The sequence below is a fragment of the Callorhinus ursinus genome, unplaced genomic scaffold (genome assembly GCF_003265705.2).
Source record: "Callorhinus ursinus isolate GAN/ISIS: 27379988/994484 unplaced genomic scaffold, GSC_fseal_2.0 scaffold80, whole genome shotgun sequence".
NCBI classification, from domain to species: domain Eukaryota; kingdom Metazoa; phylum Chordata; class Mammalia; order Carnivora; family Otariidae; genus Callorhinus; species Callorhinus ursinus.
This window is the reverse complement of record NW_027397142.1, coordinates 2354913-2370675: the sequence shown is the minus strand read 5'-3', so window position 1 is coordinate 2370675 and position 15763 is coordinate 2354913. Positions and strand designations below refer to the sequence as shown.

The 15763-nt window shown below is 45.8% G+C and overlaps 1 protein-coding gene across 1 annotated transcript in view; it reads right to left on the bottom strand.

Annotated features, from left to right (window-relative positions):
* DPP6 (dipeptidyl peptidase like 6) overlaps nucleotides 1-9781 on the bottom strand; it is a 949209-nt gene extending 939428 nt beyond the window's left edge. The window contains exon 1 of the mRNA XM_073887499.1: nucleotides 9361-9781. Within this exon, the coding sequence (XP_073743600.1) occupies nucleotides 9361-9420 (60 nt within the window). The 5' untranslated portion in view covers nucleotides 9421-9781. The remainder of the gene's footprint in view (nucleotides 1-9360) is intronic.
* Nucleotides 9782-15763: the final 5982 nt, after the last annotated feature.

Genomic DNA, 15763 nt, shown 5'->3' with positions numbered 1-15763 from the left:
CTTTCAATAGTTACCCTGAATGTAAATGGGCTAAATGCCCCAATCAAAAGACACAGGCTATCAGATTGGATTAAAAAACAAGACCCATCAATATGCTGTCTGCAAGAGACTCATTTTAGACCCAAAGACACCCCCAGATTGAAAGTGAGGGGGTGGAAAACCATTTACCATGCTAATGGACACCAAAAGAAAGCTGGGGTGGCAATCCTTATATCAGACAAATTAGATTTTAAACCAAAGACTGTAATAAGATGAGGAAGGACATTATATCCTACTTAATGGGTCTAACCAACAAGAAGATCTAACAATTGTAATTATCTACGCCCCTAACATGGGAGCAGCCAATTATATAAGGCAATTAATAACAAAAGCAAAGAAACACACTGACAACAATACAATAATAGTGGGGGACTTTAACACCCCACTCACTGAAATGGACAGATCATCTAAGCAAAAGATCAACAAGGAAATAAAGACTTTAAATGACACACTGGACCAAATGGACTTCACAGACATATTCAGAACATTCCATCCCAAAGCAACAGAATACACATTCTTCTCTAGTGCCCATGGAACATTCTCCAGAATAGATCACATCCTAGGCCACATTTCAGGTCTTAACCGGTACCAAAAGACTGGGATTATTCCCTGCATATTTTCAGACCACAATGCTTTGAAACTAGGACTCAATCACAAGAGGAAAGTCGGAAAGAACTCAAATACGTGGAGGCTAAAGAGCATCCTACTAAAGAATGAATGGGTCATCCAGGAAATTAAAGAAGAATTAAAAAAATTCATGGAAACCAATGAAAATGAAAACACAACTGTTCAATATCTTTGGGATAAAGCAAAGGTGGTCCTAAAAGGAAAGTATATAGCAATACAAGCCTTTCTCAAGAAACAAGAAAGGTCTCAAATATGCAACCTAACCCTACACCTAAAGGAGCTGGAGAAAAAACAGCAAATAAAGCCTAAACCCAGCAGGAGAAGAGAAATAATAAAGATCAGAGCAGAAATCACTGAAATAGAAACCAAAAGAACAGTAGAACAGATCAACGAAACTAGGAGCTGGTTCTTTGAAAGAATGAACAAGATTGATAAACCCCTGGCCACACTTACCAAAAAAAAATGACCCAAATCAACAAAATCATGAATGAAAGAGGAGGGATCACAACCAACACCAAAGAAATACAAACAATTATAAGAACATATTATGAGCAACTCTATGCCAGCAAATAGATAACCTGGAAGAAATGGGTGCATTCCTAGCCATGTATCAACTACCAAAAGTGAACCAGAAAGAAATAGAAAACCTGAACAGACCTATAACCACTAAGGAAATTGAAGCAGTCATCAAAAATCTCCCAAAGACAAAACCCCAGGGCCAGATGGCTTCCCAGGGGAATTCTACCACACATTTCAAGAAGAATTAATACCTATTCTTCTGAAACTGTTCCAAAAAATAGAAACGGAAGGAAAACTTCCAAACTCATCTTATGAGGCCACCATTACCTTGATCCCAAAACCAGACAAAGACCCCACCAAAAAGGAGAATTACAGACCAATATCCTTGATGAACATGGATGCAACAATTCTCACCAAAATACTAGCCAATAGGATCCAACAGTACATTAAAAGGATTATTCACCCTGACCAAGTGGGATTTATCCCTGGGCTGCAAGGTTGGTTCAATATCCGCAAAACAATCAATGTGATACAATACATTAACAAAAGAAAGAACAAGAATCATATGGTCCTCTCAATAGATGCAGAAAAAGCATTTGACAAAGTACAGCATCCTTTCTTGATCAAAACTCTTCAGAGTTTAGGAATAGAGGGTACATACCTCAATATCATAAAAGCCATCTATGAAAAACCTAGAGCCAATATCATTCTCAATGGGGAAAAGCTGAGATCTTTTCCCCTAAGGTCAGGAACGCGGCAGGGATGTCCACTCTCATCACTGCTACTCAACATAGTATTAGAAGTCCTAGCCACAGCAATCAGACAACAAAAAGAAATCAAAGGCATCCAAATCGGCAAAGAGGAAGTCAAACTCTCACTCTTTGCAGATGATATGATACTGTATGTGGAAAACGCAAAAGACTCCACCCCAAAACTGCTAGAACTCATACAGGAATTCAGTCAAGTGGCAGGATATAAAATCAATGCACAGAAATCCGTGGCATTCTTATACACCAACAACAAGACAGAAGAGAGAGAAATTAAGGAGTCGATCCCATTTACAATTGCACCCAAAACCATAAGATACCTAGGGATAAATCTAACCAAAGAGGCAAAGGATCTGTACTCAGAAAACTATAAAATACTCATGAAAGAAATTGAGGAAGACACAAAGAAATGGAAAAACGTTCCATGCTCATGGATTGGAAGAACAAATATTGTGAAGATGTCAATGCTTCCTAGAGCAATCTACACATTCAATGCAATCCCCATCAAAATACCATCCACTTTTTTCAAAGAAATGGAACAAATAATCATAAAATTCGTATGGAACCAGAAGAGACCACGAATAGCCAGAGGAATGTTGAAAAAGAAAAGCAAAGCTGGCGGCATCCCAATTCCCGACTTCCAGCTCTATTACAAAGCTGTCATCATCAAGACAGTATGGTACTGGCACAAAAACAGACACATAGATCAATGGAACAGAATCGAGAGCCCAGAAATGGACCCTCAACTCTATGGTCAACTCATCTTGGACAAAGCAGGAAAGAATGTCCAATGGAATAAAGACAGTCTCTTCAACAAATGGTGTTGGGAAAATTGGACAGCCACATGCAGAAGAATGAAACTGGACCATTTCCTTACACCATACACAAAAATAGACTCCAAATGGTTGAAAGACCTAGATGTGAGACAGGAGTCCATCAAAATCCTAAAGGAGAACACAGGTAGCAAACTCTTCGACCTCAGCCACAGCAACTTCTTCCTAGAAACATCGCCAAAGGCAAGGGAAGCAAGGGCAAAAATGAACTATTGGGATTTCATCAAGATAAAAAGCTTTTGCACAGCAAAAGAAACAGTCCACAAAACCTAAAGACAACTGACAGAATGGGAGAAGATATTTCAAATGACATATCAGATAAAGGGCTAGTATCCAAAATCTATAAAGAACTTATCAAACTCAACACCCAAAGAACAAATAATCCAATCAAGAAATGGGCAGAAGACATGAACAAACATTTTTCCAAAGAAGACATCCAAATGGCCAACAGACAAATGAAAAAGTGCTCAACATCGCTCGGCATCAGGGAAATCCAAATCAAAACCTCCATGAGATACCACCTCACACCAGTCAGAATGGCTAAAATGAACAAGTCAGGAAACGACAGATGTTGGTGAGGCTGCAGAGAAAGGGGACCCTTCCTACACTGTTGGTGGGAATGCAAGCTGGTGCGACCACTCTGGAAAACAGTATGGAGGTTCCTCAAACAGTTGAAAATAGAGCACCATACGATCCAGCCATTGCACTACTGGGTATTTACCACAAAGATACAAATAGAGGGATCCGAAGGGATATGTGCACCCCGATGTGTATAGCAGCAATGTCCACAATAGCCAAACTGTGGAAAGAGCCCAGATGTCCATCGACAGATGAATGGATAAATAAGATGTGGTATATATACATGATGGAATATTATGCAGCCATCAAAAGGAATGAGATCTTGCCATTTGCGACGACGTGGATGGAACTGGAGGGTGTTATGCTGAGTGAAATAAGTCAATCAGAGAAAGACATGTATCATATGACCTCACTGATATGAAGAATTCTTAATCTCAGGAAACAAACTGAGGGTTACTGGAGTGGTGGGGGGTGGGAGGGGTGGGGTGGCGGGGTGATAGGCATTGGGGAGGGTATGTGCTATGGTGAGCGCTGTGAATTGTACAAGACTGTTGAATCACAGATCTGTACCTCTGAAACAAATAATGCAATATATGTTAATAAAAAAAAAAGAAGATAGCAGGAGGGGAAGAATGAAGGGGGGGGAATCGGAGGGGGAGATGAACCATGAGAGACGATGGACTCTGAGAAACAAACTGAGGGTTCTAGAGGGGAGGAGGGTAGGGGGATGGGTTAGCCTGGTGATGGGTATTAAAGAGGGCACGTTCTGCGTGGAGCACTGGGTGTTATGCACAAACAATGAATCATGGAACACTACATCAAAAACTAATGATGTATGGTGATTAACATAACAATAAAAAATTTAAAGAAAAAAAGAAAGAAAGAGGCACAATCAACCCAGACCAGTCCCAAGATGACCCAGATGCCAGAATGAGAAGAAACAGATTTTAAAGTGGCTATTTTCAGGGCACCTGGGTGACTCAGTTGGTGAAGTGTCTGCCTTTGGCTCAGGTCATGATCCTGGGGTCCTGGGATCAAGTTCCAGGTTGGGCTCCCTGCTCAGCGGGGAGTCTGCTTCTCCCTCTCCCTCTGTGATTGCATTCAATCTCTCTCAAATAAATAAATAAATAAAATCTTTTTTAAAAAGTGGTTATTGTCATGAGATCCCTTACTTACAGGGAAAAGGTACTTACAATAAAGGACAAGACCATAATTCAAGCAGGAAAAATGGAAACTATGAAGATAGGACAAAGTAGAATATCTAGAATTAAAAACACAACCTCAGAAATAAACCGCTGGATGTGCCAAAAGCAGGATGGAGAAAGCCAGGGGAAGGGTTGCTGCATGTGAGAAGCCAGCAAAGGAAATGAGTACATGTAAGGAAAACAGTGGAAAAGCAGTCTGAAACACAGGCATCTCCAAGACCCGACTGCAGGTAACTGTCATCCCAACAGCTTACCAACAGGACAGAAGAGACATGTGATCTCACCACACGGTGAATGTAAAGATTCAAGATGATCTATGAAGCCCTAACACAGTAAATATGAAGAACACCACGTCAAGGCACCTAACCCTCAGACACCGAAAACCAAAGATACAGAGAAAATCTTGTGGCCATTTCATTCAAGGAATGATGATTCAGATGACTGTTCACTTCTCAGGAGAAAAAAAAAAAAAATCAAGACCGGAATTCAGTGAGACACCATCTTGAAAGTACTGAGAGAGAAACCAAAATCCTATCAACTTGGGATTCTAGAACCAGAAAAAAATACCTTTAAGAATGAAGGCAAAGTAAAAATACAGGAGGGTCTAGCCAGGATTACTTCACAATATGCACTCCTATTGAACTAAAATGGTTTGGCTAATAGTCTTTTTTTAACATCCTAAAGGAAAAATGACAGAGACCCAAGCCAAATTGAGCCCATAGGCCAAATGTTTGCTAGCCCTGTCCCTGTGGTGAATTAAGCACTAGAAATAGAAAGGAGTAGAAAATTAAATTCATCAAAACGAACTTAAAATACTTGGGTTTTGTTGGTTGGAAACCTTAGGAGTTTCCTGGTATGATCTGAAACCGCCCCCGAGCCCCACACTTGAGGGCAGGGAGCAGACGGAAGAAAAGCAGGCCAGTCCAGATGGTGGTGGCCGGTGAGGTGAGCAGGGGAGGTGAGCAAGGAGCTGACAGACGAGGCTCGCGAGGGGCTGCCAGGCCGCAGATCACACCCTCCTGCCAGAATCCTACAGGTTTACAGAGGACTTAACAAGGCAGAGTCACCTACAGCATCCGGAGAGTCTCAAGGATACCTTCCTCTCTCAAGGCTGAGACCTAGGAACCACAGCACACATTCTAAGCACGTGGTTGCGGGGGGGGGCCAGCTTCAGGGTCAACCTGTGGTCCTCTCGCTGACCTCCTGCAACAATTATACACATGCCTCGCATAAAACAATAAAAATGAGAGTTTGAAACGCAACACGGGGTCTAGTTTATCAGTAATAAATGTTTTAAATGTGAAAGTTTATTTTCCTCAAAATATGCATGACCTCAAAACTGTAATTTACCCTGTATCAGCTGCAATGGCTTTTACGCACCCTTACTTTTACATTTCAAAAAGCAATGAAGAAAAGTTATACATACTGGTGAAGTAGTAAGTTAACAACTCGGGAAGAGATCTAATGAAAACATTTCCAAAAAACAACAGATTTGAGAATAATTCTGGAATACGTGAACTACCGCATATTGAAGTTTAAACGTCTGTTCTGCAATACTGAGTAACCAATACCTTTTACCATAGAAGACTTTAGTATCTTTTAGCATATGAAAAAAGAAATGCAAACATTTTGTGTAAATAATAAAACTGCAGCTCTTCTTTTTATAAAGGTTATACTGGATTTTGATAAATCTTGTACAATGGCACATACCTTTTCAAAACCAAAATTTTAAGCATTCATATTGTTTAGTAATATTATCACAAAATATATCCATTAAGCACTCAAAAAAAAAAAAACCCCACAATACATCATGACTATAGAAAACTTAAGTGGAAAATATAGTAAATACAAGAGTCATTCTTTATCCTAATTCCAAGTTAATCACACTTAATAGTTTGGTGTAATTTCTTACCATCTTTTCTCTTCAGATATGTATTTCTATATAATTAGTATCATAAAATGCATACCAGTTTGTATACATCTTAGGAAGGAAGGAAGGAAGGAAGGAAGGATGGAAGGCAGGCAGGCAGACACTTACAAATCTCTAGAAAGTATCATACTCCAGTACGCTGGCAGAAGCCAGCAAGCCCCTCTGGACACAGAGCCTGCCACTGTGGAAATACCCTACGTGGGCTGTTCAACTGGTCTCCAACTGTTAGTCAGGCCTCAAGTATTTACAGAACAGCCTGACTTATTGACCAGTGCCTGACTAGTACTTGGTGAATACCAGTCACTGTGCTCAACCCCAGACCAACATGGTAGATATGACTTCATCATCCCACAGGGACATTTTAATTTCCCAGCCCCATGTGACCATAACTCCTGGAACTACCTTCTCAGGAGCACCAGCTCTTGCCCATACTGGGGCACACAGTGGGGTGGTTACCGCTGTGATCCTTAGCAGCCAGGAGCAGCGGGCCCTTCACCACCCCCTCCACCGTCAGGAGCATGGAAGCTACAGCACACCTGGCAGGAAACAGCAGTGATAGCTAAACCCAACCACCGAAAAGCCACCCTAAATCACAAAGACAGTAAATGCTTCCCAAGAACAAATCATCATAATGTGCCAAAGATCAACTGCTGTCCCTGTGATCAGTAAGTGAAAGAGACAAAACACAGGTGGGTCCAGTGACCCTTCTCCTGAGACGGTGAGGCCCTTCTTCCCTGAAAGTCCCCCACAGAGAACCCTCATGTAAAATGGAAACAGGCTTATTTCAAACTTCTGATAAAATAAACTGGTATTTTTGAGTTCTATATTCCATCAGAACGACCGAACCTAAGCCTCACGTGGTGTGTCGTACTTCCTGGTGTTGCCCGCCAACCCCCTGGTGTGTGCGTGTGCCTCGTTCACTCCACGCTCGCTCACCCCCCCTCCCAGGGATTCCCTCTCCAGCACCGCCACACCAGCACACCAACTTCGACACACCACGCACCACAAATCTGTAAACTCCCAAGGCATTCTACGACATCACTGGACTCTTCGAGCAAGGGGTTTGGAATGCTTTTCTTCCTGCAGATAGACCGTAATTACCTCACTGCAGGGCAACGGGAACTATCAAAAATGTTAAAGCATGAGGGGTGGGTATGACCAGAGCTTCGTTGTAGAGAATGAAGGCAATCTCTAAGTTTATATTTGGGTTCTCAGCTCTTGGAACTTAATCAGAGTGTGTAATGTTTGTTAAAGGAATGACTTCACTGAATCGGTATAATTCAATGGACTAAGCATTTGTTGCACACCTGCTAGATGCATCCTCGGGACTAAAAGGTTCCCTAGTACCTTCTGAATTGTTGCCCACTTCCCAGTGTTGAACACCTCCCAGAAAGTTTTATTGGTGTCAATACCCTGCAGGCCAATTCTGCCAAGAAGCCACTTTAACACTGGAACCAAAGGCACTTTCTAGAAGAAATTATTGAATGATCTTCTGAACTCCATAGATGTCTCTACCACATACTCACTGATGTGTGAAACTTTATTATTTTTAATTTAAAATCTTATAATATCAGCTACTACATATTAAAAAGACATTTCCTATGGATATTAAATAAAGTAAATGTGAAAAGTGTAAGCGCTCGAATCATAGTTAATGAGCACGGAGATCAGAGATACGGCCTGCTGATTGAAATATTTCAGCCCGATCTGACTGGAGCGGAAAATGCTAAATATCACTCAATTGATATAAAGGCATTCAGTCTAAATCCTCATCTTACATAACTCAACAAACTAGGAGTTCCTTCATCCACCAAATGAATCCAGTGTCATCCCTAAATCCAACTCCACTATGTGCAACTTTCAACAAATACAACCATCTTCTACTAACATGCTGATAAACACATGTGTGTCTCTGCAAAAGACCAGAGCACAGATTCAGGTTATACATCATATCTAAGATCCAAAGTACTTCCTTCGTTTTTTTTTTTTTTAATTAGAAATACTCTAAAGTATTTTATAAGTACTGTACATTGATACATAACCTGCTGCACGGCTTCCCTATGGAACCCAGGCAAGGAATTTCCTTGCAAACTAACTGCAACCTGAGGTGAGCCTCAGGCCAGAAAAAGAAGAGTCATACTGGCCAAGGCCGAGCGGGCTGTGCCGCACACAGACTCTGTGTGGAACAGGGGGCTTCTGGGGCCGTCTGTTTCTCTGCGCGTGCAAACACGCGTACCCCACTCTTGTCCCTACACATTCCGGGCTACCATGGAGGTTCTGCAGCAATCCCTTTCTCTGAACGTCAGTAATTTCCTGGAAATCATTCCAGGCACGCGTGGACCATTAAAGTTAATTAAGCACGTGCCCGTGACACCTAGGAGAGCGCGCGCCCTGCAGAGCCCAAAGCGCTGCCGGGGAAGCGCTCTCCGGCAACCTCTAGCCCAAGGGTCACACTCTGATTCCCGCGGCCCTGCCGCCCACCGCTGACCTTTCCTGCCACCGCCCCCCCCCGAAAACTCGTCAATCTGGGGGGAATCTTGCATGTGCCAACGAGCCGACGGAGCCCCGGGCTGGCGCCCAAGGCTCTCCCGGCTCCGGGTTAGCCCAGGCAGGTGCACTGGCCCGCCGGACTGTGGGCTCCGGTCTAGGACGCACCACCTGTTCTCACATCCCCCGCGCCCGTCGGCCGCCTTGACTCAAGGACCATCTCCCCCACCCCCCACCCCAACCCCCCAGTGGCCGGGATGCGGAGGGACCCGAGTTTCGGAATCCGCAAACCAGCGAGGGTCCGCTCGCCCGCGCGCTGCGGCCTCAACCCGCTCTCCACGTCCCGCCCAAGCGCCTCCGTCGCGGTCCCTTACCTTGTGGCCTTTCCCCGGGGGACACCTGACGTTATTGGAGGCTCCCGCTGTTTGATTCATGTCCGGAGGAAGTTGGGGGCCCGCAGCTCCACCTTCAAAACTTCCTTGGCGCGGAGGGCGGCACGGAGCGCGTCTCCGGGAGGCGAGGGGGGTCCTGCCCTCCGGCCGCGTCGGGCGCCGCCGGCGAGTCCTCGGGCAGGTATCCGCGGGGCTGCGCGCGCCGGACGCCGACGCCCGCGGCCCCGAGCCGCACAGGAGAAGCCGCTGCTGGGACCCCGGAGGGAGCCGGAGCCGGGGCCGGCGCCAGCGGCTGCGGGGCGCTCTGCCCGGCGCAGCTTTCCCGGGCAGCAGTCCCGGACTCCAGAGCAGGAGGCCGAGCAGACCCACAGGCGCTCCGAGGAGGGGTACGGAGGTACGTGTCCGGCCGGTGGGACCGCGGGAGCGTGGCCGCCGCGCGCCCTGACGCCCCCCGGGCGGAGCCTCGGCGGCGGGCAACTCGGGTTGGCGCCCGCGCGGCCCTCGCACGCCGTCTGCGCGCCCGCGGGCTCGCTCCGGCGGCAGCCGGCCTCAGAGCGCACCCGGCCCTTCGGAGGGCCGGCGCCCGCTCCCGCCCGCGCTCCTGCGCCCGCTCCCGCCGCCAGGTCTTCCCGGGATGGTCGGGAGGTGGCACGCGAGGCTCTGCCAGGCGCCACCGCTCGGGCGGAGGCCGGGAGCAGAGGGGCCGGCACCAGGCTGCCTGGCTCGGTCCCCAGCGGCTCCAGCGGCTCCCTGGGCCGGAGCTGCGTGCGCCGCCGGGTCCGCTGGACCTGGGCCGCGTCGGGGGAGGGCGGCCCTGGGCGTCCACGCCCTCCTGCGCCCGAAGTCCTTGCAGCGTGCCAAGGCTGCTGCTTCGTTCTGTCTCTGTCTCCTTCTGTCTCTCGCTCTTGCTCTCTTTTCCGTTGGCACCTGTGAAGTCATGATCTAATTAGGCAGCATTGGGATAGAGGTGGAAAACTGACCCTTGGGAACTAAGAAAAACAAATCAAGAAAGAGCAACTGCTCCATGAAGACCGCATTGCAACATTTTAGAATCTCAAGTCTGAATAGTGGACCAGGAGCACATTAGAACACAGATGTATTATTTAGCAAAATCTTGGGGGTTTTGTTTTGTTTTGTTTTTTGTTTTTCTGGATTTATCCAGGTAGAGCTATTGCAGTTTGAATATTCTGGATGGAAAATCCAGCCACATAATTCAGTTTGTCTGTCCGCCCCACAACCTCAGTTTCATCATCAACTAAGTGAGGGCAGGAGTTGGCGTGCCCTGTGAGAGCCTCACTCCTTCCATCATGTTGGGTTCCTAACAGAAGCACCTCCCTTGTGGTGCCCCCTTTAAAAGGAAAAAAGATTTCACTCCCAGGCATTTGCTGATGTGCCCTGTTTCTTCAGTACCCCCAAAATCCAAATAGGAATAATGTCCATTGTGTAAAGTATGTTATCCTCTTTCATGATTTTTCCCCCCAAAGAAGTTCAAGAGTAATTCAGGACATTTCTGTTCTAGGAATGTGAAGGCATGTTTTGGGGGTCTGTGTGTGTGGCAGTGAACAGAGCCTGGTGGTAAAGGCAGATGTTGCCTAAATCTTGGCTTTGCACTCCCTAGCATACGTCTTTGGGAAGATTCTTTATTTATTTTAAAGTTCTGAGGTAGGCATTATAGTGCCAAATTCCAGGTAAAAACACTGAGACCCAAAGTACCAATGTGTAGAAGGTGCTTAGCCCTGGAGCAGGCATTCACCAGATGGCAGGTGTCATCAACAGCCTGGAACCTTGGGAACACGAATTATTAACTCACAGTTGCTGTTGTCAACTCCATCTTTTCTGGAGGTAGAATCCACAAGTGTGGGCATCCTGAGAGTATGGCCCAAGGAGCTTCTAGTCCTCATGCTACTCTGCTCTCAGCCTCTAGCTGTTCATCAAAGTCACCACTGACATGTTCCTCCCTGTTTGTGTCTCCAGGGCTTTTGCTCTAGGTAAGCAGATCCACCCTTCTCGGCAGATTCCCGGGGAGCTGTGTGCTGGGACCTCAGCTCTCTTCTGGTTCCAAGAAACGTCACTGATTTTCAGTGTGTTCAGGTGTTTCTTGCTGTGAGGCTGGGAATGATGGCTTCTAAGCTCTTTCCGTGTTGCGGTTGAAACCAGAAGTCTGTTTCTCTTTCATCTTGGTTTTCTGGTTTCCTTCCTGTTTAATAATCACTCCCGCAATTTCTCTCTCTTCTCTCATATTATACTGTAAGTAGCAAGAAAACCGTGTGGCAGCTTCCACACGGCTCAGAAATCCCGTTAGCTAAATAACCGAGCTTATCAGGTAACATTAGAAAAGCTCTTCTGTTTGGGCATAACTGCAGCCTGCACTGTTGCAAAGCATCCTGCCATTTTGTAATAAACATCGCACTTCCAATGGGATCGTTGGGAGCCATTCCAGAAGCAGTCTGCTATCACCCACATCACTATTTTTTAACGACTGATATCAAGGATCGATCATGCAATGTGGTGTGGCCCGCTTTACCAATATGCCATACTTTTTTGATACCAGGATTTGGAGCTTACAGATTTGTCAGTGTTTATCAGTTTTTCAGTCCTGGACGAGCAATACCATGCTATAGATCCCACTCTGTCAGGCTCCAAGAAGCAAGTAAGAGGGAGACGAGCAGAAGCTTTCTGATTCTTCCCTTCCCCCACCTCTTTTCTCTCTGGACACCCAGCAGGCTGTGTACTTGCTACTCTAACTGGTCATTGCTGCCTTCCGGGTCCCCTGAGCATCTTCCCGTCCTCTAATGGCCCTCAAGTCAGAGCAAAAACTGACCACCCAGATTAGTGTGATAAAGGAGTTCTCAAAAGTAAAAGCTGAACAATCTGGCCATAATTCCTGACTCCCTTCCTACCGGGAATGAGGAAATCAGCAAGTCAAATACGATGTAGGTTTTGCAAAGCTAAACTCAGAGGCCCATTATGGGCTCCATTCAGCTACTGTTTCTTTGCTTAACAATTGTATATTTTGCTCTAACTTTAATTACGAATGTAAAAACACACAAGTGCTGATACTTGATAGCTAAGGGAGGAGGGGATATCTGGGAATAAAACTCGGGTTTCTGCTAACTTGCTCCAAAGAATAAACTGCAATGTCCCTGTTGGGCCGCCAGTGCTGTGAGTTGGTCCCTCAGACGAGAATGGCGATCCCTCTTTCTGACAGTAAGACTGAAAGGTTCCTGGTCTCATACTTTCTGCCGTCCCCTCCTCACACCCTACTGAGAAGGCTGCTGCAGAAGAACAACAACAAAAAAGTTATATTTCGTGCCTTGTATTTCTGTTGACTAAAATTCATTATCTATAATAATGTCTTTCAGAAAAATGGGGTAGTTTTAGTTTAACCACATGTGGATGCAGATTCAGACTTTACAGCAGAGGAAAGAAGGAGCAAAAGCCGGGGACATTTTTAACATGTGACTAAGACGCTGGCCCTCTCACCTTCTGCCCTGGATCTGAGGGAAGAGTGAAGTGAACTTATTGTAGGTCATTCTTTACAGTCTGGAAGCAGGACTGAGAGAAATGCATTCAGGGTAATGAAGCTTTTCCTATGGTGAACAGCCACCGTTTCCATGATTAATTTAGTTTTAACATTCATTAATATTTATTGGACACCTACCGAACTATCAGTGGGCATTCTGTGGAGCTGATGTTTCTACAGAACACTCATACCAAGCACTTATTTGTCACTCTGGCACCTAGAACAGTTCCGGAGTACTCCTAAATTCAATAATATGAGAAAATTTCCAGCCACTATAGGCACGTAGTTTGAAAGCTCTATGCTCCTAGGAACTATGTCTGATATTCATACATTTGCAGGTACATCATGTACTCCTTGCAGGTCCATCCAGCCAAACTTGTCATTTGATTGCTTTGGGGCCATCAGCCATTTATTCAAAAACCCGTTGATTATATAACCCGAGGCGAACTGTGAAGCAGTCCAAGATTGCTTTTGGCAAATAATGCCTACCAATTAGAAGCTGTTGTAAACACCCTGCTGTCCAGAATCCATTCTTCAGTGGGAGACTCTTGTCGTGGTATATCCATAACCTGTGCCTCGAGTGTGTCCCACGCTGGCTCTCGGGGCTCCCTAGGCTTCCTGTGATGCTGGCTCTGCTCCTATTTGAGCCTTAACTGTCTTGTTCCTTTTGCTTTCTCACTCCAGGTGTATGGGGTCTTCTCAACGGATAGCCCTGTTATTTCAACTTTTAAATAGTCTTCTCAATACATTTCATAAAGAAAGGGGAAGAAGGGCTATTAAAATCTTGTGGCGGGCACTGATTAGAATAAATGCAACTCCTGGGCTACAAAGAGAGGGGGTTATCCTAACATGTCTGTATCTTGTTGAAAAAGTCAGCAGCTAAGGATATGTGAAGTGCACAGTGTTTTCACTTTGTTAGAACTGCCATGCAGGGCAAATCCCAACTATGCTCTGTCTTTAGAAGGTCCTTCTAAGTGGTCTCGATGCTTCAAGGAGGGATCCAGAGTGAGGCCAGGCAGAATCTCCATCACCACGTCTATGTAGTAAGGGCGGCAGGCTCTGCTGGTGCCCCGCCCATAACCGGTTGGCCATTTCTGGCCCTAACATCCACCTGCAAGCACCTGTGTGGACTGCACTCTGGGTGTGTGGCAGTCTGGATATGCCTTGGAATTCATGCCCTTGCTGGCAGTCTTAAATAGATGACCACTGGGACTTGCAGGTAAATATTCTGGCCTTCAGCCTAGGGTAAGAGAACTTTGAGGTGCATGTTCTACCCTGTCTCAGCGTTCCCCATGCCCACGCTGGCACCTAGACTGAGTGCACCCTTCTCTTCCATGTCTCACGCCGTAGCCAGGAGAAAGCCCTGGCTGACCTCCAGCTACAGGGAGCAATACGGACAGGCCCCTGAGCCAGGCTTTGGAATCCAACTCGGCACTTGGGTGGTGGTTCACGCCCCCACCTGGTAAGGACTGCCCTGGGGATGTTGACGAAGGCCTGCTCTTGGACACTCGGGGCCTCACTGTTGGCCAGCCTTCAGTCATAGACTCCCTGAAGGATGTCCTTAGACCCCAAAGACCCCCAAGCTTCTCTCCCTCACTCCTTCACCAGGACCAGACTTGCATGGTGGTCTGGTAGCTTCCAGAGCATCTCCTGCATTTTTCCCTCACGCGGGTATTTTCCTCTCATGTTTATCATCAACATGGGGTCTGTTTCTGGAGGGATGGGGCTGACATGTCCTCACTGCGTTTCCAGCTTCATCTTCCAGCATGACTAGTTGTACACAATCAGCCTGGATTTAGAGTCTATTTCTATGGGCAACCTCGAGCCAAGACTCATCAAGAGGTACAACCTAACAACCAAAACCTTGGTTTATCTAGCTTTATCATATTATAAAGCCACATGACAGTTGCAAGTAGAAGAGGCCTCCAAGGGGATGCAGCCCAGCGCACTCATGTTGCACATGGAATGAGAGCAACCGGTCCACCTCTCAGTCAATGGACAGCCAGGAGGAGAAGATGGTTTCAGATCACGATTGGTAGCTTAAGGATGATAGATTGATGCTCTGTGTATGAGAAGGATCATTCCAAATCGGTCCAAACAACTGATTGAAGAAAAAAAAAAAAACAATTTGAATTGGCAGCTCTCTTGCATCAGCATTGACAAATCCTGGCAAAGCCAGAAGCCAATCCCAAGCACACAGGGCTGCAGGGTATAGTCCCCGCTGTGTGTGTGCTTAGGGTCTGGAGTCTGCCTGGGGAAAAAGAGTGTGCTTACCTATGCACAGCTGTGTTCAGAATGTGTTTAGAAGCTGCTGTGAATGTTCCGTAAAAGTAATCAGTTATGTGTTTGCTCCAGCAGTGGGATAGCGCTACTTCATCTACTCTACAGTAAGGCCGTGTGAATTGTCTTGACATTTGCACAGGGGCTATGATAGGAAATTTTGGAAAATGATGCTCCGTTCCATTTCCCTGCCTTAAATAAACCATGCAGCTGTGATTAAGTGAGTACCTCCCTACTGCCTTTTTCCTTGACTAATAAAATCCCCAGTCATAAGTCAATTGCATCGGTCTGATTATGTGGCACTTCTGAAAATATATGGGTGCCTTTTTAATTGATTGCATATAGTTAATTCAGTGTACCACATTATTATTTGTAAAATTCTATAAAATATTCATACGACAAAGTGCATTCTCTAGGTTTTACTGTTTTAATGAGATGTTGAAACCATGCTGGTTGAATTCAGCAAAGTGACATTGAGTAGTGCCGATTTGTTTTTGTACTGATTTTTCTTCATTTACCATCTTTCTCCGCCCCTTAGGTATGCCAGCTCAGATCTTCTTCCTGACTGCCCCTCATACCTTC